The sequence below is a fragment of the Diachasma alloeum genome, unplaced genomic scaffold, assembly GCF_001412515.2.
Source record: "Diachasma alloeum isolate Michigan unplaced genomic scaffold, Dall2.0 Dall_scaffold_00214, whole genome shotgun sequence".
Taxonomy (NCBI): domain Eukaryota; kingdom Metazoa; phylum Arthropoda; class Insecta; order Hymenoptera; family Braconidae; genus Diachasma; species Diachasma alloeum.
The window spans coordinates 1-25,588 of record NW_021680379.1 but is presented as its reverse complement, the minus strand read 5'-3'; the positions used below and the strand labels follow the sequence as shown (position 1 = coordinate 25,588).

The window sequence follows — 25,588 nt, the reverse complement described above, 5'->3', positions numbered from 1 at the left end:
CAACCCTCAGCTCGTATCCCCACTCCTCCGCCGTCACAAACTCCCCATCTTAGCGAAGGGGAAGAGAGGGGGAAAAAACTCTTCCTCGTAAATCGTTTTTCCCTTCCTCGTTTGCAGCAAAACCCACACATGAAAAGAATCAAAACTCGTGTCTAGTCTACAACTTTGGCACCACCACAATTTGATCGTCACTAAGGCCACCGTTTGGTGTGTGGGAGAATGTGTATGTATTAAATCGTGCGTTATCTTCGACAATTGACGTCAATGTTGGAAAACGTCGGTGGGATTCGTTTAATTGCCGTACGAAACCAATTGCAAATATACCCTTGACTTGACCTGGATGAAAGGAGAATATTAAGGTGAATAGATTTTTTCTTCTAAATTTTTCGTTGCGGCAAGGAAACATTCGGAAATTCTCCACTTTCCACTTATGAGTCATTGGTAGATCAGAGGCAACAAAGACAATTCGGATCTGACATCACGGAATGTTGTTGATGTTTGTTTTAAGCAGCATATTACAGTTAGATAATTGGAGATAAAATGGGAAATTGTGCTTTAATTTTCATCTTGGAGTTAGATGACAACTCCGTTCTCTTATCTCTTCCAATTGACGTCAGTCTTCCTCCGCTGACTCCAGAAGTGCAACTCAGGGCGTCCTCGGATTTTTTAATACGTTCCTCGACATCCATCCTTTTTTTTATTTCTTTGTTTCTATAGTACATTTCGACACTAGCTCATATGTGATTACAGAACTCGCCTTCGACTCATCCTGTAACTTCATATTCGCCAGATAAGTTCCCACGGCCGTGTGTCGAACAATATTTGTTTTCATTAGGCCCGAAAACTGCGATTTAAAATCGTGGTTTATCGGGCCTAGTGATGAAAAATGAATATCTTGGACATAAAAAATTGTTGGAAGAAACGATCCAAACGTCAATTTAGTTCTGTTCATGCCGATACGATTCTATGTAGGGGAGGGTGGGGCAATATGGACATCTGGGTTAAAATGGACAGTAAAATTTTTTCCATAATAAATTTTTTTTTCAAAATTTAAATATTTGAAATTGTTTCATTGGGCAATATGGACACCTGGTAAATCCGTATATGATGGGCTAAAATGGACGTTCAACAAATTTTCAACAATCGAATTTCTAAAAATTGCTTCTTGGCAAAGTCCACAACCGAAAAAATATTCAAGAGTAGGGTAAAATGGACACCTGAAAAAGTCGGTCTTATTCAACTTCTAAACAAGAAAATTTTCAACAGATATTTTCCAACAGAATCGTGTCGGCATCTTTTTATAGAGAGAAATTGGAGTTGGACGAGATATTAACAAATAAACATCAACTCTATTAAATTTTGCATTGAAGTTTGAAATACAAAGTACCTTTACATTTCCTGTTTTACTACTGAAATAACTTTGAAATTATTAATGTTTTTCAATGAACAATTGCATACCTTACAAACTGACCTTCTGTCCATTTGCGAAATTTGTAAGATGGCTACTTTTGTACTTATAAAAGAAACCACCATCAAACAATGGGAGGAGAAGAGGATAAATGAGCGAAGAAAAATTTGGTTTACCACCCCCACGGGAAGTCAAAAATGAATTTTTTTTTAATGTGAAAATCGCAATCATGACTAGAGTTTCAGAAATTGAATAACATTGTTGAAACATAAAAAATTGAGAAAGAAATCAAAGTGCCCATTTTACCCCGTTTTCGCTTTACCTTACAACTCCTACGACGCAGTCTTATGACAATGCGTTCGTTTTTGTAAACTTCAAATGAAGTCGGAACAGTAGATTTGATCCAATTCCACTCATTTAAATCTGGTGGCCATATTGCCCCACCCACCCCTGCATTTGGAAAATTTAGCTCTGCTTGAACAATACTCAATGAAAGTGAATCTATTAATTCTTAAATTTACGGAATTTTTCTAACGTAATTACAATTTGTTTATTTACTCGAAATTTTTCTCTACAATAATAGAGCTTGTGGCTTTCTCAATTTCGAGATGGAGGTCAATATTGTGTAGACTACCTCACTACAACTGATAATGAACCTCAATCCTTGGTTCAAACGTCAGCGTCCTCGGGCACTCGTATAATGAAGGCTTATTAGCGATATTTTTTCTCGGAAGATTTTTCTTTATTAACATTGCGACGCAGTGAGAGGAGTGATTGTCATGAACCTGAAAGTAGAGTTTGATATTTCGATCAATAGGGAACTTGCCTGTAGCTCAGTTCTTTTTAATTCCCCTATTCAGACATTTCTCGTAACATATGGATAGCTAAACGGTGAAAACTATGGAGAAATATTGCTTAGATGTCTTATGATAATTCATTGAAAATCAGTCGTTTTCGAGGCCAATTTTTCGGTCATGATGTCACCAAGTCGGTCAGGTAACGCTTCGTTGATCGAGTGTGAAGACAGTTATCGTCCTCCATTGGCGGAGGCGCACCTCAAGATTGGGTTAGGTCGGCTCGAGCCATTCTGTGATTGATGCGGCACTCGACCGTCCGTGTGACGTCATTAGCGATTTCAAAGCGTTTGATATCTTCAACTTTTAACAATTAACTAATAATTAATGAGCAATGTTTCGAGCGTTTGTGAATGAAGAAGGAATTATTCAGGTCCCAAATTTGAGACTACAAAATTGAAAAAAATTCACGCAGATTCCCTATTGTCCACATTTGGTAGCAGCTGGAATCATCCTGAAACGTTTTTGAAGAGATATTTTTGTTTTTCTGTATGTTTCTACATGTGATTATATTGTGAACACGATCGTCTCAATGTGTTTATTTATTTACAAAAAACTTTTGAAAAATATAAAAAATTGCATTTGTTTAGGATTAACCCTCGATTGGTCACCATATTTTTATTTACTTGTCATTGACTGACAAACCGGAAAAAATCCAAGAAAATTTAACTTTTTCAATTGAAGTGTCGACAAAATTATAGTAGTTTTTAAAACAACATAATTGCCAAAGTTCGTGAAGAAAACAAAATATTTACAACAAATGGATCATTTTTTCTCATTTTAAATGAAATTGCCTGTTACGCGACGTGGCCGGAAACTCGCTCAACGCGACCTGGAAGTGTAGAGTGAATTCGGTAACGCTCGAGCCTAAATAACACGGCAGCGAATCCCCGCGGAGGTGACCAAAAGACTAGGGTTAAATTCAATCATTTTACCCCAAGAAATAGGATTTCAATTTATTTTCAACAATTCATGCATCTTTATGTGACTTGATTCTGATTGGATATTGAGCGAAATTATCACAGACGTTCTTTATTTATTAATTTGGATGAAACAGTTTTTGAGATTTTTGTCTCATGAGCGAAAAGGGCATATCCGTTTCAATCTATCCATAGAAGTTACACTCGGAACGGGGAAGATTTCCGAACCAAGTGATGGGTTCGAAACGTTCAGAGGCAACCTCCAACAAGGGCGGTTCTGTCACACTCCATTTTAGACTTCGAAAATTCGGAACGCTAAGCAAGTAAATACCTACATGTGCGGAATTGGCGTATAGGCGTATCATTTGTACATGCATCCAGTTAATATGCTCTCCCGCTCGAATTTCCCAACTCTTGGGAGGAGTATTGTATTCATGTACATGCTGACATCAATAGAGAAGTAACGTTGTATATAAGTAATAGCCTACAACTTTTTTTTGTGACATTTTTTCGAAACAATGCAATTGCAAACAAGGTATCTCAATCAAAGTATCGCAATTTCTTCATCAAAAAAATTCTTTATTTTTTTCTCCTAGTTTCAGTGAATTTTAAAATTTCAAAAGCTGGTCAAAAGTCAAAATCGACTTGACGGTTTACCGCTTCGCTACTGATTTTATGTTCGAATTCTTTCCTGCATGAGCTATTGAAACAATCTGCAACGTGTACTCATCTTTAGTAGCATCAAATTTACGTAAGTAATCTTATTTTTTACGTACTAGAAGAACAGCGTTAGCTTTTTGAACCTTAAGGATTGACATGTCAATCAAGTATTTCTCTTGACAATGAAAATAATTGTTATAACGTTTGCATTATTAATTTATAGCGCCTGTGTATTTAAGGATATCCAAGTACTTCGTTCAAATTGGCAACTTTTTTTCAAGCAAGATTTCAGTTTTGTCGAAAATCTTGCCGTCCCCATACTTTTTCGGATTTTTCATTATTGAATACATTATTTCGGGAATTTCTTCAATGAATATTGTGAACAATATTTTATTCAATTTCATACTTGACTCTCGTTGGTCTAACCTCTAATGATCGTACGGCAACACTGCACATGTGTTGTATATAACCTCGTAAATTCGGTCCGAGTAGTCACTTGAGCGGACTGTTGCCAGACGTTAGGAACGCACGGATTCAAACCACCCAATATGGCCGTCGTACCAATCAAGAAGCTTTTAATTTGATTGTTTGCAATTATCTGTCCGGAAACTTATATTTTTTAATGTCGCAAAAAAAAACTAGAGAGGTTAACGAACAAAGTCATATACGGTTATGTGTACGAGAAAACGCTTTAAGACTATGAACTATTGGATTGAAGGTGGGAGTATACAGCTCTTATGGACGCAATGTGTTAAATTTCATTCTTTCAAAAATCGTTTTCTCGAAAATATGTTCGGAAACTAAAGTTTATATTGCGCCTAAAAAATACTCTTGGTCTAGTCTATAAACTCTGAAGGGGATTTCCCCCAGAAAAAATTGCCTGAACTACTTGGATATCCTTAATTTTCCAGTTATGAAAACCACTCGGTTATATTTTCGTTAGTTGAGAGCAAATGACGATTCACTTGCGTCATTATTGACGGAATCGCTAAAGTTTGCATATTATCATACATCTTTTCAAAAGTAAACATAAAAGAACGGTTAGGAGGAAAGAAGGTGGCTAAAATGAATTTAGGGGAGGGTGGGGCAATATGGACACCAGATTTAAATCATGAATTGAATAGGATCAAATCTACTCTTCCGACTTCATTTGAAGTTTATAAAAACGACCACATTGTCATAAAATTGCGTTATCTGAATTGTAAGGTAAAGCAAAAACGGGGTAAAATGGACACTTCGAGTTTTTCCTCGATTTTTTATGTTTCAACAATGTTATTCAATTTCTGAAACTCTATAGTCATGACTGCGATTTTCATATTGGGAAAAAACTCATTTTTGATTTTTATCGTGGGGGGGTGGTAAACCAAATTTTTCTTTAGTCATTTATCCTCCCCTCCCCCCATTGTTTTATGGTGATTTCTTTTGTAAGTAGAAAAGTAGCCATCTTACAAAATCCGCAAATGGACAAAAGGTCAGTTGTGTAGGGTGTGCAATTGTTAAAAAAAAAAAAAAAATTTCGAAGTTATTTCAACAGTAAAACAGGAAATCCAAAGCTACTCTATATTTGAAACTTCAGTGCAAAATTTAAAATGAGATAAACTTTTTCGGGTGTCCATTTTACCTCACTCTTGAATATTTTTTCGATTGTGGACTGTGCCAAGAAGCAATTTTGGAACCAAAAATTGGTTGTGTTGTGTGTGTGAGTGCCCGTGCGCCTAAGAGTCTAGGTGGTGTTTTCTTATTTAGCAAGCCCAATTTTGAAAAATTCGATTATTGAAAATTTTTTGAACGTCCATTTTAATCTATCCTATGCGGATTTATCAGGTGTCCACATTGACCAATGAAATAATGTTCAAAAATTTGAATTTTGAAAAAAAATTGTTTTTCGCACGTTTTTGTTATTTTGGGAAACGGTCCTTATGTACAGCGCCATTTATCAGAATTATAGAAAATTCTAGACATTTCGAGGTAATTTGCGAAGTTTCTTGAAATTTCGAAAAAATTCAAGGAGTTTCTAGAAATTTCGAGAAAATTCAAGAAGTTTCTAGAAAATTCGAGAGAATTCAAGGAGTTTCAAAAAAAATTCGAGAGAATTTTCTAGGAAATTCGAGGAAGAAGGAAAGAATGGACGTATCTACGTACAATTACAGCTGTATCTTCGATACAGCTGACTCCAATTTTTGAGTCTCTATATTGCCCTACGCTCCCCTATGTAGCGTTGCAAGATTGACAATAAATTCGGTTGAAAAAATTGATAATTGAAGAATTACAATACTGCGCGAGTAATTTGTTAATTCTATGGCAGAAGTATGATTACTATGAATTTGAGAAGGTACGAAAATTGGATATAATTTGGTCTTCAAAAGGGTGAGTTTCCAGATATGGCGATGAACGAGAATTAACAAGCTTTTCGAGTGTTTCATCGGAGAGAAGTCGGAGCAATACAAGTGAGAATACACGTGGATGTGTCGAAGAGAGAGGGAAACTTAAGATGGGATAGGTTGTGGGGGTGCGATAGCGGCAAGAACTCACGGCCCTGCTTGACGTCATTGTATGACGTCAATCCTCAGTGTTCACTCTGTCGACCCACTCCGCCTCCACAATCTTTCGATTAATACTTTTTTTTCCTGTCCATATCTCTCTTCTATCTCTCTATTGTCCCGCTCTTAAAATTCTATCACGCTAAATGGGCAATGTGTGATGAGCTCCCCTGCGCTCCAAAAATGATATCAAAAAGAATAAAAAAGAATAAACTTTAACATCTCTTGGCGATTGTATGGATCCATACGTAATGCCTGACGTCGGATTATAATGCCCAATTCAAGGCCAAATTCATCGTATTTTAGCTCCATTGTCAATTATCTATTAATGACATATCAGATTGAGCATTTCTAAATCCTGCGATAATCATACTTCCACTTTTTCAAAATTTCGTTCATTTCCATATTTTTTAAAATTTCCTTCAGAATTGAAAACAAACGTTGAAGGATAATTATAAATTCATCATGATAATTTTTTCAGTCACAATCTATTCTTCACTTTCGAACGTTTTACAATGGAACTGTTATGGTTTTTAGAGAACTATTTTATTATATGTAAAAAAAATGAAGTCAATAGCCGGCAAATCATTTCGAAATAACTCTTAGTCTGTTCGCCATGAATTAAATGCCCCAAAAATAAACTAGGGAAATGGCAATAAAATAACCAATTCAGTCCAATAAGAAATGGATTAGATCTACTCCTAAGTATTGAAAACAATAAATCTCTATTCGTCTATCATTGTAGCCGAATAGATACCCATGATACCCCTCATGCACAGTAAAAACGAATGTCTGAATTCCACACACCTTTTGTACACATTTTTTAGACACTAAAAAACATCTGAATAAAATGAAAATTGGTCTGAATTTCAAACATGAATTAATATGTTTAGGCACCTGTTCGTTTGAAATTCAGACAAATTTTCTTTTTTTTCAGACGTTTTTTAGTGTCTGAAAAATGTCTACAAAAAATGTGTGAAATTCAAACATTTGTTTTTGCTTTAAGTGGATACGTCGGTGAAATTTATACTAAAAGTCTTTACTGGGCCTTGCTGGGAGCCATTGAACAGTTTGTGATATATGACAGAATATGGGAACAACTAGGGAAAATCACGGCCCCGGTCGATTTTGCCCCGTAGAACCACGAAAAACTTAGTTGTTTCCTGTTGTTACCTTCAAAATGCACCTTGCGACGTAGTTTTCATTCTACTTTTGTTTTTTTTTAATGTTCGTTACACTCCAAACAATAAAGTTAAGCATCCGTTTTACTTTATTCTCAGTAGATCATGAATAAATGAATTTTGAATTTCATAAATTTTCTTTTGAACCCGCCTTTTCGCTTCAAACTACCATTTTTTTTTGTTCACAAAAATTAGATTACGCATGATTACAATGTTCAATTACTAAAAATAATTAATTTTTATTTCTACTTTAAAAACGCGAAAAATTTATGAAATTCAAAATTCATTTATTCATGATCTATTGCGAATAAAGTAAAACGGATGCTTAATTTTATTCTTTGGAGTGTACCGAACATTGAGAAAAAAAACGCTAAAATCGTATGAATCGTATGTACAGCAGCAAAAAATGAAATTTTTCGTGGTTATAGGGGGCAAATCGATCGGGTCTGTGATTTTCCCTAGTTATTCCCATATTCCGTCATATATCACAAACTGTTCGACGAGTCCCAAAGCCCAGTGAAGACAAATTTATCGACATATCTCCTTCAGCCCCCCCGCTCCGGCGCCCCAAAAAAAAGGACACATTATAAGAACAGTTCGCTAGCCAATTCATCTATCAGCAAGACATCTTGTTCTTGCCATTAACAATCGAAGAATAAGACCATGTCATGTGATTTGGATTGGAGAACCACCTCTCCTTCACTCTCCTTCCCCACACCAAGATTTCATAACCCAACCCATACAAGAACAACAGCTTGTCTAACCGTTGAAACATGTGATTGATCTGCAATACCTGACGTTATTTCTCCGAACCTATGTCGTATTCTGTATCTCAGCCGTATAACAGCCGATGCGAGTAAAATAAGAACAGTAAGATTGATATTTTTCATTCAACTTTGCAACTCATTCAAACCGTTGGAAGGTCGTTTTTTCATTGTATTTAACGGTAGAAACAATAGACGAAATAAAATTTGATTAAATATTTATTTTTATTTTTTTGCAAGTATTCAGGAAGAATTCTCTACTCTCGATAGAATATGCTGGAAATTCCGAGAAAAGAGTGTGAATTGTGATTACTCAAGACAAGAAAATTGTACATTTTCATTGTATAATTCTTATCTCTCCAATGATTTGGGTTAAATATTTTTTATCTTAACTCATACTCGTATGAAATGAGAATGCACTTTATCCATTCAAACATGTTAAAGTGAACAAAGCGGTTGAAGGTTTGAATGAAGTAGAGGTAGCAGCAAAATAAGAAATATTCAAAGAATGAAAAAAACAGCTGTATTGTCTAGCGATAAGGTTGGACATTTGTCGACCTGTCAACGATTATTCTATGAGATTTATGGTCATACTGATACAACGAAAAACTATGTTCTGAAAGAACGATTCTCAAAGTCAGTTCCAAGGTGTAACAATCCTCTGTTTTAGTGAACGTTTCTATTCCCAGGATCTCAGGTAATCCTTCAGGATTTTCGAATAACCTCACGAGAGAGGATATGGATCAGAATATTCATAATATTGAAGAGAAATGTCAATTTCTCATAGCAAGTAAATTTTTAGACGCCTATAGGGGCGGATGGGGCAGTATGGACACCAGATTTAAATAATAGGATGAATTGGATTAAATCTACTATTCCAACTCCATTCGACGTCTATTCAGGAAAAGAAACGATTGTCATAAAACTGCGTCGTAGGAGTTGTAAGGTAAAGCAAAAACGGGGTAAAATGGACACTTCGATTTCTTCCTCAATTTTTTATGTTTCAATAATCTTATTCAGTCTCTGAAACACGAGTCATGACTGCGATTTTCAAGTTGGAAAAAAAATCATTTTTGACTTTTATCGTAGACGATGGTAAACCAAATTTTTCGCTGCTCATTTATCCTCCCCTCCTCCCATTGTTTTATGGTGATTTTCTTTGTAAGTAGAAAAGTAGCCATCTTACAAATTTCGCAACTGGACAAAAGGTCAGTTGTGTAGAATGTGCAATTGTTCATTGAAAAAAATAAATAATTTCAAAGTGATTTCAATATTAAACCAAGAAATCCAAAGCTACTCTATATTAAAAACTACAATGAAAAATTTAATACAGTTGAAGTTTATTTATTAATATCTCTTGCAACTATAATTTCTGTAAAATGTTTGTCGAAAATTTTCTTGATTAAAAGTTGAATAGCATCAAATTTTTCGGGTGTCCATTTTACTCCACTCTTGAATAATTTTTCGGTTGTGGACATTGCCAAGAAGCAATTTAAAAAAATTCCATTATTGAAAATTTTGTGAGCGCCCATTTTAGTCTATCCTATGTGGATTTACAAGATGTCCATATTGCCCAATGAAACAATTTTCAATAATTGAATTTTGAAAAAACAAATTTTTGTCGCACAATTTTTTGAGTGTCGATTTTACCCCAGATGTCCACATTGCTCCCTCCTCCCCTGTTACTAATGTGAAAACAAGTCAATGATATTAACTATTCCGTAAATAATTGTCAATGCAATCAATTGAAAAACTTAAACATCGGTAGGAGTTTGTTTCCATTTCGAATATTTCGAAGTGAGAAATTTAATTTGAACATCAGATGAAATTCGTCATATTTTTGAATATAAACATGTGATCAAATATGAGTTTAGAAATGGCTCATGTACATACAAATTCCTTAAATATCTCTAGTCCAGCTGCACTATTAGATAAACGAAAAGACTGAGTGAGAAAGATATAGATGATAATTTTGTCTACTTGTGTTAGATTACAATTCCGCTCATTGCCAGCATCACAAGTTCGTCAGAAGCAATAATGATGAACGAATTATTACCATACTTCGCATCGGGTATCATCGTCAAGGGTTTTGGTCGAGGTTCTAAGGCGCTCGGTATACCAACAGGTGAATTTTTTAATGGAAATACATTTATGAGTGCTGAGGAAAAAATTTGTTCTGTTCAAGTAGTGGTGTAAGAAAAAGAAACAAACGACTAATGCGGTTGAATTTCATTAGCATTTTCAATGTTTTCATTTCATTCAATAGCCAATTATCCGGAAACTGTGATTGAGAAGCTACCAAAGGAGTTTGATAATGGAATTTATTACGGATGGGCTCAACTTGAAGGAGAAGTTTATAAAATGGTTATGTGTGTGGGATGGAATCCATTCTACAAAAATGAAAAAAAATCGATGGTAACATGTATTTCTAGTCAGTGAACAAATTCATTACCATATTCGTCATTGAAGGTTGCATTCTTTATCAACTAATGAATTCATTCTGTCTCATCATTGATAATGCGTAGTGATTATTCTTATTATTACACAATAATAATCGGATAAAATTTTTCATCGACGATTTGAATTTTTTGCTATTTTTTTATGTATTCTATGAAAATGTGAGGATAGAAATTGAATTTATGGGTATTGGTTCATTATTCTAAAAAATAGATTAATTTTAAAATTCTCCCTAGAAATTGAAAAAATGAGAATTCTGTTTTCGTGTTGATCTCGTTTCTCTTCCTCCTCTCACTTTCTTCCATCAGAATTAGATAATAGAAAAAAATACATTGGTTTTTCTTCATTATTAAAAAAAAACGTTTTGAAATTTTCAAGATTGAAAAATCGATTTTTTAAATTCATTACTGTTTTTCCTTCCCTACATTTTCCGTATTTCCTGTTTCTGTGAATGGAATACGATCACAAAAATTAAAAATGTTAATCTCCCTTCATTTCTTAAAAGAAAAAAACCATTTGAAAAATTTCGAAAAGACAGAAAAATAGATTTTTTCATTTTATTGATACTGATTGATGATGATCGATCTCTCTTTGAAATTTCCTTCTTCGGTTTCATTGAGATGAGATTAAAGGGATATAAAGGGATATAAATAATGTTCATATTCGTTCACATTTTCGGATCATTCACGTATGAAAAAATCCTATAGACGTGTTGGTACTAATTAATTTAAAGAAAAAGAAAGAAATGAAAAATTTTAGGTATGATTACCGAAAATTGTTTGTCGATCTGTATTCTCACATGATTTATGAGGAATTCCGCTGCATTCAATGTTGTGACTTGTGAATTAAGGAACAAAAATATATATAATAACAATAAGAATGAATAAAATTAAATTAATCCAATTTAGGCGCGAAGCGCCCGTTCGCTAGTGAAATAATTAATGTCATTCATATGAATTCACTGCTTTTTTCACTACAATTTTTTATTGACAAGTTCATCACTTTAAAGTAGTATGAGTAATTTGCAGGGAGTGGTTGACTGTTACGAGAAAAAATAAATTCAAAAAGCCAAAAAAAACTAACCAATTCATCATTGGTCATTTTTCCCGTGAATTCTAACTTTGATGAGTGTAAGAAATTGATCCATCAAAATCTTTTTTTAATTGTTGTTTTAAACAACAGACTCTCGTTTGAGTAGGGTGTTTCAACACGCCGGTTCGGGCACGCAGGAACATAAATTATTTATCACAAAAGTTTGACACTGACGGTAATGTCCATATTGGGCATAGAATTTTTATTTATTTTTTCTGATTATTTGAGATTTTTCTAGCTTTTAATCTTCTTTCTGACCTCGAACAGGTCATTTTCTCATAAGACTGCCTTATTTTTGCATTTCCAGAGTAATTATTATCAATAATACTAGACTGCCGATTGAGCGCAAACTCAACCAGAATGTTTTTATTCATATTAATATTATTTTAGAATTCAGTAGTGAAGCGGTAAACCGAGTTAAGTCGATTTTGACTATTAGCCAGTTTTTGCTGAATATCTCAGAATCTAAGAGAGATAGCAAAATTTTTCTCATGACTTTTTTTATAACGCTCTATTAGCTCTACAAAAAAGGTCATGACAAAAATCTTTCTATCTCTTTTAGGTTCCGAGATATTCGTCAAAAACTAGCCAATAGTAAAAAACGACTTAACCCGGTTTACCGCTTCGCTACTGAATTTATCTCAGATTTTAATCTTCAAGATTCAAGTTGTGTTTATACTACTTTAAGATTCAGTTCTTCTGGAACAAAAATGACAATGTTTGATTACATTTTTACATTATAATTGAGCAAATTCATCAATAATTCACAAATCCAACTGTTATCCGAGAAAAATCATGTTCTGTACAAGTAGAAAATTAATTGTTGTAATTAAATTTTTACAGGAAGTTCATATGCTTCATAAATTCAATCAAGATCTGCATGGCAAGGAGCTCAAGGTAATTGTTACTGGTTTCATAAGGCCAGAAAGGGACTTTCCGTCTGTTGGTGCGTTCTAATGAGGCATTAAAATTAGGATGACATTTTCAATAACCATTATAATAACAGGTAAACATTCATTTGTTTTCTCCATTTTTTTCAGAGGCACTCATTGCAGAGATAAAAAATGATATTGCATGTGCGGAAAAATATCTTGATGAACCAAAGATGATTGAGTACAAAACTCATCAATTTTTCAAGTGTGAAAAAACGTGATTGATATCCTGATCAAGGAGCTGGTTATTTCATCATCGCCTCATCGCGTTGGGAGAGTGCTCTGTGAAATTGTATACTTTTATTATGGTAAAAATTTATAAATTAAACTAATGATGAAAATAAAGTCATCAAATATAATTCACATGTAAATCATTATATTTTTATCCGATGCTGCTTTCCTGAAATAAAGAATCTACGTGATCACCATATGGTGGAGCGTTATCGTTCTGTAAATCAGTCAATCTGCAAAGATACGTTATGCTTTTGAGGTTTCCCGTAATCCATTCACTATGAAATAATAGATACAATGATTATGGTTTTCCAGAAAGAAATTAAAAAGCAAGGTTTTTTTTGTATTTTTATAATAGTTTTTCAAAATTTTTTCCAGAATTTCTTTCTCTATTTCAAACATCATTCAATGCCTATTGATTGGATGGGTTAGATTGCTAAATACTGGATGAATTTTGCTCTACAAAATTTCAAAGAATTCAACTAATGAACAAAGTAGAGTATGTATTTTGGCTCATATTAATTTTTTAATTCGTAATTAAAACATACATAGATTGAATTCTACCATAGATTGAGGCTTGAGATTTTTATGTAACAGAGGTGTAACTGTAATTTTTTTTGTTTTTTTTTGGAAAATTACATTTTTCCGGTGCTTCATTTTCGTACTAGAAAAATATCAATCATCAAACAGGGATGTGATTGAGACTTTCAAGGCAATAAGTAAAAAACTATTCAACCAATAAATTTAAATATATACACCGTTATTACACATTCTTTTCCCTTGATAATAAAAAAAATCATTAAACACTGGGTGGCGGAGGTGGGGGTGGAGGTGGTGGAATGTTCCACAAGTTAGCGTGCTGTGTTGTTTGTTGCCAAGAGAAATTTATTCCATGCTGTTGAGCAGGGGTCGAGATACTCTGGAATGCCTGAGGAGAAAAGTGCGACCGTGGTTGAGGCCCGAATGGTCTGGGCCAGTTTTGGTAGACAGATTGTGGTGACCAACTCAATTGAGAGTAGTCCATTGGGGGTCTCCATGAGGGTTGCTGGTATGAAAAATTGTCATTGGGTCCTCTTGGCCTTGAATAATTTTGGTATTGATTCTTTCTGTTGCTGTTCCATGGATGTTCAGATCTCCAACCAGTTTTTGGAGCTGTTAATATTAATTTTTCAAATTAACTTTCATGCTTTCAGTAGCGATGCGGTAAAACGGTTGAAGTCGATTTTGACTATTTGCCAGTGTTCAATGAATATCTCAGAATTTAAGGGAGATGGCAAGATTTTTGACTTGACCTTTTCCATAGCACTCCATTCGTTCTACAAAAAAGGTCATTAGAAAAATTTCGTTATTTCCCTCAGATTCGAAGATATTCCTCAAAAACTCAGATGAGAGCTAAGTCGACTTGGACTTAGTCGTTTTACCGCTTCGCTACTAATTTTCCTCCAATTAACGATAGTAGAATTAATATAGATTTCCATAGAGATACTTTAATAACGGCACTGCATTTTCTTGACAAAATGACCTATAACTCACAATGGGGTTCCTTTACTTTTTGGCCCATCTAATGTTTTCCACTAAGACCTTATCTACAGAAATTATAGTTCTCACATTTTAATTAGACCTAATACACATTGAATTCTACTAATTAGATACTATAATTTGAAAATTTGGAATTTAATAAAAACAAAACTGACCAATCCGAATCCAATTTCATGGATTTTGTATTTTTCATGAACTACATATGAACGCACAATAAACTATAAACATTTACAAATTTGAATTGTATAATATGGAATTCAGATTGCTGAATGTGTCATTGGTATGGTACATTTCAATTTAGCAGAATTCCAAAAAGAAAGGACTCCATTGTTTGTGATAGGTCATTTTGCCAAGATGATATTGAATTTTTTTACGAGGGGCTGGTCACTTAGTAAATCACTAGACCACTTGATTGGAAATCAAGGAAAAAGTCACCAGAAATAATTTTTAATTACTTCTGGAAATCATCCGAAATCAATAGAAAGTATAAAGAAATCAGGTGATTTCAGAACAAATTAAAAAACATCGATGAAAGTGAAACGGAAATTTTTTATTCGAGCTCACTCATACGATCCCGTCTGAGCCTCATGAACTTCTTATGCGCATGTCATTTGATTCTTACTATCACGTCCACAAAGCCCTTCCAATCCCTTTGGTTTCCACATCTTAGCCATATGCGATTAACGACAGGTAATCGGCTTTGGCTCAGAAATTATGAGTTTTCGTTTGTCTTCTTGAAATCAAGAAATCACCAGAATCTACCAGAAATCATTCAAGAAATCAGAGGAAATCATCCCATTCTGAAAATCACTGAGCCACCCGGTTGAGGAGAAACCAGCCTCTCGATTTTTTAATCGTGACAAAATGTATTGATACTGTAAACAATGAACCAACTTTTCAACACAACTTTTTACCTGTCTTGGAACGTTTATGTGGAATTTCTGAATTTTTAGGCTTGCTTGCGTCGACTCCATTAGAATTATTTTTTTTCTGCTGCAGCGTTGCATAGTAAGCTTTCTCTTGCTCATCATCTGAGAACTCGGGATGCTCGTCGTCACCCACATCATCGCTTGCCTTCATTCTGGAATAAAAAGAAAAACGAGGAGGAACAAAAAAAGTAGAACATTGTATGTAGACATTGAGGAAAATTGACAAGAACGAGTAATTCGTGGACTCACTTGAGAAGCTCAGACATGAATACCAGCGATGTGTATGGAGTATTTGGACAGAAGTACACTGTCATGCCAACTTTTATGTCCTTAATTTTTATGTGTTCAGCATCGTTGAATCTCACACAATAATGGGGCTCAGATACTTGGCCGAATACGTCAAAAATACGGCCAAGTACACGTTGACCCTTTTCGACGAACAGAACTGTATCTATGTTCAGTGTTGGTTTATGAGGCTTTGGAGATACTACTACTAATTGATCTACCATCCATCCAACCTGAGAAAGCAATTCAAAATCAGTTATTTTTCATTTATCTGGTTATAGACTGGCGAAATTCGCTATGAAATTTACGAAATTAAAAAAGTAAATAACTGATGTTGTTTTCGTGACAAACAATTTACAAATGAAATTATTTCAACTCTTCCTTTAGGCCCGGGTGTATTACCTTTCGAACGTTATCTCAACTGTTCTTCCATCTTCATAATGTAAAATATATAATGGAAATGGCATTACATTACAATTTATTAGAATTAAAAGGCACCCGTATGATTGGTTCCATTACTTTCGGTCCAATTACTATTGGTCTAAAGCAAATTTGTCCAATAGTACAATTCATCCAATAATAAATTAATCTAAAAAAACAAGTCTAATAATAGCTGAGTTCAACAGCACAATTTTGACAAACAGCCGTTTTTATAATAATTTAAGGCCCAGGCGGATTATTTTTCGAATGTTATCTCGATTGTTTTTCCATAAATATATCACAATTTTCATTGGATTTTACATCACGCAAGAGTCCCTAGAAATTATGATTGTACAATAAAAAAAATTGAAAAAAAAATGAACATTTTCAAAGAGCGATAAAGATTGAGAAATAAGTTCGGTAGAAAGGAAATTGTTTATTGTTCGTTTACTCCGCAATCGCTTAAAATGTTGAAAATAGTCCAGGGCCTCCAATTTTTGAGCTACAGAGGTTTTTTTTTTTCAAATTTTTTGAAAAAATGTGTGCAATAATAATTCCGAATTAGTTTTTTGAAATTCAACTCCTACACAGCAAATTTCTTTATTTTTTATAATAAAAAATGCACCATTTATGCAAAATAGCCCAAAAAATGTTTCTGAAAAAATCGAGAATATATTGTTAATATTTTAAGGATAACTTTTCTGCCTATTTTACATGAATGGAGCGCAAATTTGTATGTTGAACAAAACGAAATTAACTGTGTAGGAGTCGAATTAAAAAAAAATAATTCGTAATGGTAATTGGGCACATTTTTTGAAAAATTTTCAAAAAAAAACCTCTGTAGCTCAAAAATTGAAGGCCCTGGACTATTTTTAACATTCTAAACGTCTGCGGTGCAAACGAATAATAAACAATCGATTTTTTTGCACTAATTATTCGCTTTTAGACATATATAATCGATCTTCAATGCATGAGAAATCTTACTCCAATAGCCCACGACTTTAAAAACTCATAGCACTTTTCCCTGAAGGAGTAACAGAAGGCCACCGTTTCCTCGAAATTTTCAAACAAATTTTCTGCTCAAAATTATTAATATGTTTGGTATCTCAAGCACATTGATCTTCATCATCGCCTCCTGGAGATTAATGTGATTTGATTTGTAAAAATATCGATAACTTTCGACAGGAAATTTGTTAAAAAATTGGGAAAATTAAAAGTATTCTGTTAACCATTAAATCGATGATTTTGGTACTTACAGCGCCGAGTGGCTCACACAAGACTTCTGGTACTGAAATCTGCAAATCTTCAATTGGAGGAAGTTCATCGTACTCCCCCTTTTCCTTGTTCCTTTCCATTTTCCTAAAGAATGCAGATTAATCATAGAATTTATTGTCAACAGTTCGATTGATTGTTTGGGGAAAAAGAAATGTTACATGCCTATTCTTCGTTTGTTTGCTATCATTGCTTTTAACGTTCTGTTCATCTTCACCTTCAGACTCCTCGGAAGAACTACTGCAGCTGCTCGAGCTGCTGCTACTACTACTACTGCTACTGGTGGTGGAATCTTCTGAACTGTCCACTTCACTCGAATTATTATCGCGATAATGGCCACTCTTCTCATCCGCTATTGCAGTACTCTCTTCCACTACTTGGCATTCTTCGTCAAATGTTTCTCCATCATCTTCTGAATCTGAGCTACAGTAAGCTATGGCTATTATTCCCAACGAATTGGTGTCCTTAGCCTTCTGATTTCCACTTTGCACTCTGGATCCTCCAGAGGATTTATTAGTTTCATTGCCTTCGAGTTTTCCCTTGGCCTTTCTCTCCACTACTAATGCATCCATCAATTCCGCATTTTTCTTGTTAATATTTTCAAGGTTATCTTCCGAAGCCATTTTAACATTTTCTCGTACGAGTTTTTCTGTGTTTATTCCACTGATGGTAATTGTCACTGCTGTATTAACAGAAGTTGAGCTGTCTATTGATGTTTCTTTGATGATCTCGAACGTCGTTTGATTATAACTGTTTCCCGACCGTGATTCAGTTTTTTCATTATGACTGTCATCTACTTTCTTGCCAGTATCAATAATTATTCCAGTATTGATACTGAAAATTGCCTCACTTTTACTTTCTTCTATTTTTCCCCCTGGAACTTCCATTTGTTAGTGGTTGTTGAAGTAGCTAGGACTTATTACTTATGAGTGTTGTGCAATAAACGTTATAGTCATAAGAATACATGTACGCAAATTAATTAAATCGTTAATAACGTGGAATTTAAGTAACCATACTTTGATAGTTTCATTTTTGCAAACTACTTTGTAGGCTAGGTCCAACCACGTGTGTTCACCTTTCAACATAAACAATGGAGCCAAGTGGAGCTTGTTGCGGGAGGGATTTACCTCCGGAAATGATGCAGTGACCGGATAAGTACTTTTTTCGGCGGCAAGGATAGAATTAAAAAAATTCCGCCAATTTTATGTAGATTTCTTCACACATTATTGAATCCATTTAGACATCGTTTGCAAAATTTGAAAAACCCCAGAAGCAGGGCAGCAGCAAAAAAGATTTTTAAAGTTGCTACTTATACATGAGGTTAAAGGAAGCATCGGTAATTCATGCATTTTTCTTACATTATCGACTAAGCGGCAATGTGGAAAAAATTCTGAAATTATCGATGACCCATTTAACCTCACATATAAGCAGCAACTTTAAAGAACATTTTTGTTGTTGCCCTGCTTATGGGTTTCTCAAATTTTGCAAACGGTGTCTCAATGGATTCAATAATGTGTGAAAAAATCTTCATAAAATTGGCTACATTTTTTCAATAGCCTACTCCTCACGCGATTATCCTTAAGAGGTAATGGTATGTATTGAATTTTAGAATCGTCCCCGTGTCCATAGTGATTAATTTTTGGAAATAAAAAACTTTAGGCACTGAACCATAGAGTAATGGAGTGATTGAAGTTTTTTTAGTTGCAAAAATTAATAACTTTGGACACGAGGACGATTCTACCGTTACCTCGTCAGGATGTTTAACCAGTGTGGGTAAATTGTCGGTAAATGTGTTTTTTTTCATGGTCAAGGAAAATTCTGTAATTTTTTCGGCTGACAGCAGAACATATGAAACTGATTTTTCTAGCGTTAATGAATAAGCTAATTTTTCCTTATACACGGGCTCTTATGAAATTTATATTCAAATTGATAATTCACCTACTAGAAGGCTCTAAAAATAGAAATAAATATAGAAGGTAATGTGTAAAATCATACAGAATCCAATGGGCTGAGAAAAATTTGGGGTACCCATACTTGCGATTTTAGATAAACATCCTTAAAGAATTTTCCATAGGTGTGTTTTGATGATAACTTTATCTTTTAGGAGAAATTGTTATACGTGTAGGAAACACCAGAATTCATTCACTCGTTTGATAAATGACACAAAGGGATTGTTATTATTGATAAAAATATATATTTCGTTATAACCTTGGTCAACAATATCAAAATAACGTTATTGTAAAATTTTTACATATATAATCTTAAGGCCAATCTAGAGAGGCAGTGTCGTATTCTAAAAGTCGGCCTGGTCTTTACGATAACTTACAATAAATTGCTGAGAACAAAAGGAAGCCAAACGAAGAATTGAACAAGGTTGCCCTAAGGTGAAAAATTAACTAAATTTCGTGGATAAACTTGTTCACATAAATCAGCACCTTTTAATCGTTTGTTAAAACATTGATAATAGTTGCGATGATCTTCCTCCCATTTTGATGATTCAAAAGATTAAGTAGAGGATCCTGCATTTTCAGTTCAAGAAGTTTAACAAGTTCTGTCCGCATATTTTGAAGAAGCTGCGCAACAGTATGTGTCTCAACTTTGAAGAGAATCCAACCATCAGCGAGAGACAAGATGAAGGTTCCATTGTGCTGTTCGATGTTAACTCCATATCCAGAAAACAGAACCAGAGGTAGCATTGAGACCATGGAGACGTCTCTGATGTAAACCTTGCTGGTTTTAATTTTCTCTTGGAAGGCGAGATAGGGGCTGGGGAAGTGTCCAATGGAGAAATTTACTGAAGACGGATGGATGAAAACAAGACCGTCATTTTTCGTTTCAAATCTTAACTCTTCAGCTTTAGGCTGCCTGGGAATAGCACCTGAGGACTGAACTTGGAATGACTTTTCTGGAGTGCAAATTCTAACGACATTGGGATAAAGTGCAGCGCACAATAACCCTTGAAGGAGTTTGTAATTTTCATTGTTTGCATTAAGTTCGACTCCAGTGAACTCGAGAACCTTATCAACGCCAGTGGTCCTCTTCTTGGCATCAATAGGGACGAATCCAATTCCAATGAGTAGCTCTAGAAACTGGTGTTTCATATCAGCCAGAGTCTGCAGAGTTCGGACAGATAGATAATTTTCCTTTGCGAAAGTCAAGCCAGCTTTGAATCCCCTGGCAGACATCTCCAGCCATTTTTTATAGGCCTTTAAAGTTGTCAACTGATCACTGAATGCCGTAGTGAATTCTTTCTTCTTAGCGTCAATCTGATGTCGTTTCTCAAAAGGCGAAGAGAAAGGACTCTTGTGAGACAAACAAGCTGCTATTGTCAAAGCTGAATCAAGACAGCAGAAGACTACACCATAAAGGATTAGCTTGCCAATGCGTACATCCACAGGAAGAGTTGCCAAATGATGCCCCAGGGGTGTCAAATTCAATTCTAAATCAATAGCTCCAACATCTTGAAGTCTTACGATTGAATCTGAAATACTTAGTTGCTGTGGAGGGTCCAAAATTCTGTTGAGAATTTCATAAACATTTATATTATTCCCAAGGTTCATTTTCAAAATTTTTAATAACAAAGGTTCCAGGGAAATCCTCAAGATTTCTGGAATGGGTTGGGGGAGTAGGTGATGTTGTAATTTGTGTGATGTATACATGTGTATACAGACACCCGGCCTCACTCTCCCAGCACGACCTTTCCTCTGCATTGCATTTGCACGAGATATCCAGCAAGTATCTAAACTAGCCATGTTCTGATTGCTATTGAATCGAGTCTCCTTCATTCGACCTGTATCCACGACAAACACACAGTCATCGATGGTCACTGAAGTTTCAGCTATATTCGTGCTTAAAACAATTTTTCGAACTCTTGGGTCAACTTTCTCAAAGACTAGATTTTGCTCTTCAGTCGAGAGAGACGAGTGCAGTGGAAGTATCCTGCATCTCCCTGCCCGGGAAGAAAGAACAGAATTGTGGTTGAGGACATCTCTCAAGGTGGTGATTTCTGCCAATCCTGGAAGAAAAACTAAAATAGAGCCCTCTCGAGGATAATCATGATCTCCATCAATAATCCATTCCAAAATCTTCTCCAAAAGGTCGTAATTAATTTTCTCTTGATCCATAACGTAAAGGTTTTTGTATGTTTGCATGGAGAGTCCAGGATACCTTCCGATGAGTTGTGCTAAATTCAGATTGCCATCCAAAAGTGTGTTCCTTGGAGATACGGAAGACAGTGATTCAAGGTCGGCTGATGCCAACCCAATTTCTACTTGGTCCCATCCACCTTTGATTTTTCTAGCATACTCAGAATTCTCTTCGAAAACATAGTTGATTTTTTGGAGAATTTCTTCTAAAAAAAATGGTTTCACCGGAAAAGTCCTTCCAGGGATGTCCAAAATTGGTGGTCCCTTGAAGTAACTGGCAAATAACTCGGCTTTTAAGGTTGCACTCATCAGGATAATTCTCAGATCTGACCTGTAGGGGAGAATTTCTCGAAGGAGCATCAACAGGAAATCTGAATCAGCACTACGCTCGTGTACTTCATCTACGATTACATGGGTTATGGTCTTCAAGTGGGGGTCACTAGATAACCGTTGAAGGAGGATTCCAGTGGTGCAAAAGGTCAAACGAGTCCAAACAGACATCTTGCTCTCCAATGCTATTTGATAGCCAACTGTTTGACCAACTCTTTCATCCCTTTCAGCGGCTACCCTGTCTGCTACTCCTATTGCACTTATTCTTCTTGGTTGAGTGCCTATTATCTCAATGTGCGCTCCACTAACATTTCGATTGATGATCCAGTCGTCCAGAATAAACTGAGGCACTTGGGTACTTTTTCCACAACCAGTTTCTCCGGAGATTATGGTCACTTGATTCTGCTCAATAGCCTCCAGCACTTCAGTCATCATTGACCATGCTGGTAATTTCCTCCTCGATTCTTTCATCTTCAGGTACCGGGAATTTTTCAGCTTCTCCATGAATTTTTGACAAATTATTTCGTCTTGCCGTTGGATCTCTTCCAAGGATATTTTATCCTTATTTGAACGATTTGTTGAGCCTTTTTGGTGATGACTCGCTAGGTTGTTCGAGGTGTCATCTGTACTTTTTGAGAAAAGAGAATCATGTTTGGAGATGAAGCTCGGCTTGGTGTTTTCGAGATAATCCTTCATTTCTTCGGAGTTTTCGAGAATCGAAATTAGTTCAAAAATGCAAGGTTCACCATTTGGAGTTCTGAGGATAGCATCTTCGTAAAGTTTTTTGCAAATGACGAGGCACACTTCACTCGGATAGGACAGATCTGTTTTGTAGAAGTAAAAAAACGGTGCCTCGTACGGATATTTTGAATCTGAAAAGATAAAATAATGTCCAGAGCCAGGGAATTGTCTACAGAAAAAAGATGCTCCACAAACCAATTTTGATCCAATATTTAAGGCGAGAGGGAGCAACAAAAAATTAAGAAGGCAAAAATATTTCGTTTTTCTTAGTATAACTAGCGATTTGCGAAGATTGCTGTAAACTATGTTATTTTATTTTATTTTCTTTCTATTTCCGTCTTCACAATTAAATTAATTTAATTTTATTCAGTCTCATTGCTATTCTATATATTTTTGTTCATTAATTCACAAGTTACAGCATTGAATGAAGAGGAATTCCCCATAAATGACGTGAGAATACAGATCGACAAACAATTTTCGATAATCATACCTAAAATTTTTCATTTCTTTCTTTTTTTTTAATTAATAAGTACCAGTAATCTGAAGAGGTGAACGAATATGAACATTTTACATCCCTATGATCTCATTTCAATGGAACCGATTGTTTATGTCTTCTTAAAAAATGAGGGGAGATTAACATTTTTAATTTCTGTGATTGTATTCCGTTCACAGGAATAGGAAATACGGAAAATGTAGGGAAAGACGACCAGAAATAAATTTTAAAAATCAATTTTTCAATGTTGAAAATTTCAAAACGTTTTTTGTAACAAAGAAGAAAAACCAATGTTTTTTCTTTCTATTATCTAATTCTGATGGAAAAAAGTGAAAAGAGGAAGAGAAACGAGATCAACACAAAAACAGAATTTTTAATTTTCCAATGCCCAGGAAAAATTTTAAAATTGATATATTTTTTCGAATAATGAACCAATACTCATAACTTCAATTCCTATCCTTACATTTTCATAGAATACATAAAAAACTAGCAACAAATTCAAATCGGCCATGAAAAATTTTATCGGGTTATTATTATGTAATAATATTGATAATAAAACTATAAAAATCAACGGAAAATCTTGCTTACCCTCTGGAAATCTGATTTCTAAAGTGAAAGAAGGGTCCGGTTCTACAAATTTCTTAGCGTGTTTCAGAGATTCAGGTTGTTGATGTAAAAATCTGCATTTGGCTCCAAACCTACACTTCCCAGTCAAAAATAATCTGCAAACATGTTTACTTGGTGTCTTTGGTTTACTCTCAACGGCAGCTTCCTTATCATACTTATCAATCAAGTAATCTAACTTAAGGGTAACAGTCCATAATCGATTTTTAATCGTTTGGACAAATGAGTCTCCGTAAATGGCTTCAAGCGCACATTTCTCCTCCTCTCTCACACTCAACAGATCGTTCACATCAAAATCTTGTGCACCACAGATTTTTGAAAGATCATGAACCCTGTAATACTTTTCAAAAAGAATCTCCAAGGCCTTTCCTACGTCACCATCCGTGTGATCAAGGGCTTCAGCACAGTGGAGTGAATAATAACTGTAGCTTTCCAATTTCGACGTTGCAAAGTGTTTAGTTAATTGTGCATGAGTTTTTGGTGCAGCTTCTCTAGATGAATAATCAACAACTCCTCTTATCACAAGATCACCTCGCTCCATCCAATACTGTTTACCTAGATTCGTTCTCTTGTTCTGATAATGTGAGGCATCACTCAATTTGAATGAATCTCCATAAATTTGTTTTAGAGTTTCGTACAATTGTCTTTCGGATTCCTCTGATATTCGAAGAGTTTGAAGTTCTACTTTACAGCGGACTGCAGGTTTTGGTTGATTGTTGACATCTAATTTTGATAATTTTCGTGGAAATTTTGATAAATGCCTAATAATAATAACGATATTAATGTCAGTTAACATGATTTTTTATATATCCATAAATTTTTTTTGTGGTTTTCTTGGTTAGAAATGATACTTACTCCACAGCATCATTGCTGGAGGTGTTAGGTTTTTTTTTTGAGTCCAAGACAATATCATCCATTAATTGTACACTCAAATAATCCATTTTCATTCATTCGTTCATTCGAACAAATTCTTGAAATTTTTCTGTTCTAATCTCTGGTTTTGACTCCACTGTCAAATCTCAAATTACGTGCAATCTGATAGAATACGAGAAGAAAGATAGGTTAGGACTGATTTCCTGTCTCTCTTTTTCGCTCTCTGGCTATACAATAAGTCTGGACGGTTTTCCCAGAGATTATAACAGAGATTATAGGGGAGATGAGCAGGGCCAATGTAAAGTGTTCAACAGGAAAATTCGTAGCGGTGGAGCCTGGACTACGATGGAGCGTACGGAACTATTGTATTGGTATGGTAGGGCCCGAGCATAAATTTGTCGATAACCGGAAAGGGGTTCTCAATACGGTAGCTCCTCGCATTTTGTAATAATTGTCAGGGATGTAAAATCGAACATATTATAATCAATAGTATAATGAATGCAGAATCTAATGATCTAAAAGTCTTTTCCTTTTTCTCGACATATTTATTATTAACACGTAGGTCAAAAAATTCATAGAAAATCCCAGTACTGTCGCTGGAAAACTCTATAATTTTCCAGTGATTCTATTGAATAATTGTGCAGATTTTGTTTTTTTTTACTATGGTAATGTTCGATTATATATATTTTCATTGCTCAAGCCCAAAAAGGGCTCTTTTACCGACGGTAGTTAAGCATGAGAAGTAGGTCTTTTTACCGTTGAGCAGTNTACTTAGGAGTGAAAAAGTGAGAATTGCACTCCTTAGGACTGAAAAACGTGTGGCGCTACCCCAGCGTTAATGTACCAAACTATAAAACTACATATAAAAACTGATAAATTCAGCCAGTGAATCCCCTTC

At 34.9% G+C, this 25,588-nt stretch overlaps 3 protein-coding genes across 9 annotated transcripts; 1 reads left to right on the top strand and 2 right to left on the bottom strand.

Moving 5' to 3' along the window:
• Positions 1 to 97: 97 nt before the first annotated feature.
• LOC107037216 (riboflavin kinase) lies at positions 98 to 13,171 on the top strand. 6 transcript variants are annotated; one of them, XM_015255637.2, is made up of 6 exons: positions 8,467 to 9,024; positions 9,130 to 9,273; positions 10,317 to 10,452; positions 10,594 to 10,742; positions 12,720 to 12,822; positions 12,917 to 13,171. In XM_015255637.2, the coding sequence occupies exons 2-6, from the start codon at positions 9,181 to 9,183 to the stop codon at positions 13,027 to 13,029; spliced, it is 594 nt and encodes a 197-aa protein (XP_015111123.1). In that variant the 5' UTR covers positions 8,467 to 9,024; positions 9,130 to 9,180; the 3' UTR covers positions 13,030 to 13,171. The 6 variants fall into 6 exon arrangements, with proteins under 6 accessions (XP_015111125.1, XP_015111127.1, XP_015111124.1 ...); XM_015255639.2 differs by lacking the exons at positions 8,467 to 9,024; positions 9,130 to 9,273 and adding an exon at positions 98 to 359; XM_015255641.2 differs by lacking the exons at positions 8,467 to 9,024; positions 9,130 to 9,273 and adding an exon at positions 3,822 to 3,933.
• A 372-nt stretch (positions 13,172 to 13,543) lies between these two features.
• On the bottom strand, positions 13,544 to 18,796 carry LOC107037215 (H/ACA ribonucleoprotein complex non-core subunit NAF1). The gene is made up of 5 exons (XM_015255634.1): positions 17,650 to 18,796; positions 17,469 to 17,571; positions 15,757 to 16,025; positions 15,493 to 15,659; positions 13,544 to 14,191 (listed from the first exon to the last, which is right to left on the bottom strand). Exons 1-5 carry the CDS (start codon positions 18,369 to 18,371, stop codon positions 13,839 to 13,841), a joined length of 1,614 nt encoding a protein of 537 aa, XP_015111120.1. The 5' UTR covers positions 18,372 to 18,796; the 3' UTR covers positions 13,544 to 13,838.
• Positions 18,797 to 19,655: 859 nt separating this feature from the next.
• On the bottom strand, positions 19,656 to 24,928 carry LOC107037163 (putative ATP-dependent RNA helicase DHX57). Of its 2 annotated transcripts, XM_015255558.1 has the most exons (4): positions 24,673 to 24,928; positions 23,997 to 24,578; positions 23,782 to 23,915; positions 19,656 to 22,831 (listed from the first exon to the last, which is right to left on the bottom strand). In XM_015255558.1, the coding sequence occupies exons 1-4, from the start codon at positions 24,762 to 24,764 to the stop codon at positions 19,923 to 19,925; spliced, it is 3,717 nt and encodes a 1,238-aa protein (XP_015111044.1). In that variant the 5' UTR covers positions 24,765 to 24,928; the 3' UTR covers positions 19,656 to 19,922. The 2 variants fall into 2 exon arrangements, with proteins under 2 accessions (XP_015111044.1, XP_015111043.1); XM_015255557.1 differs by having other exon boundaries at positions 23,782 to 24,578.
• Positions 24,929 to 25,588: the final 660 nt, after the last annotated feature.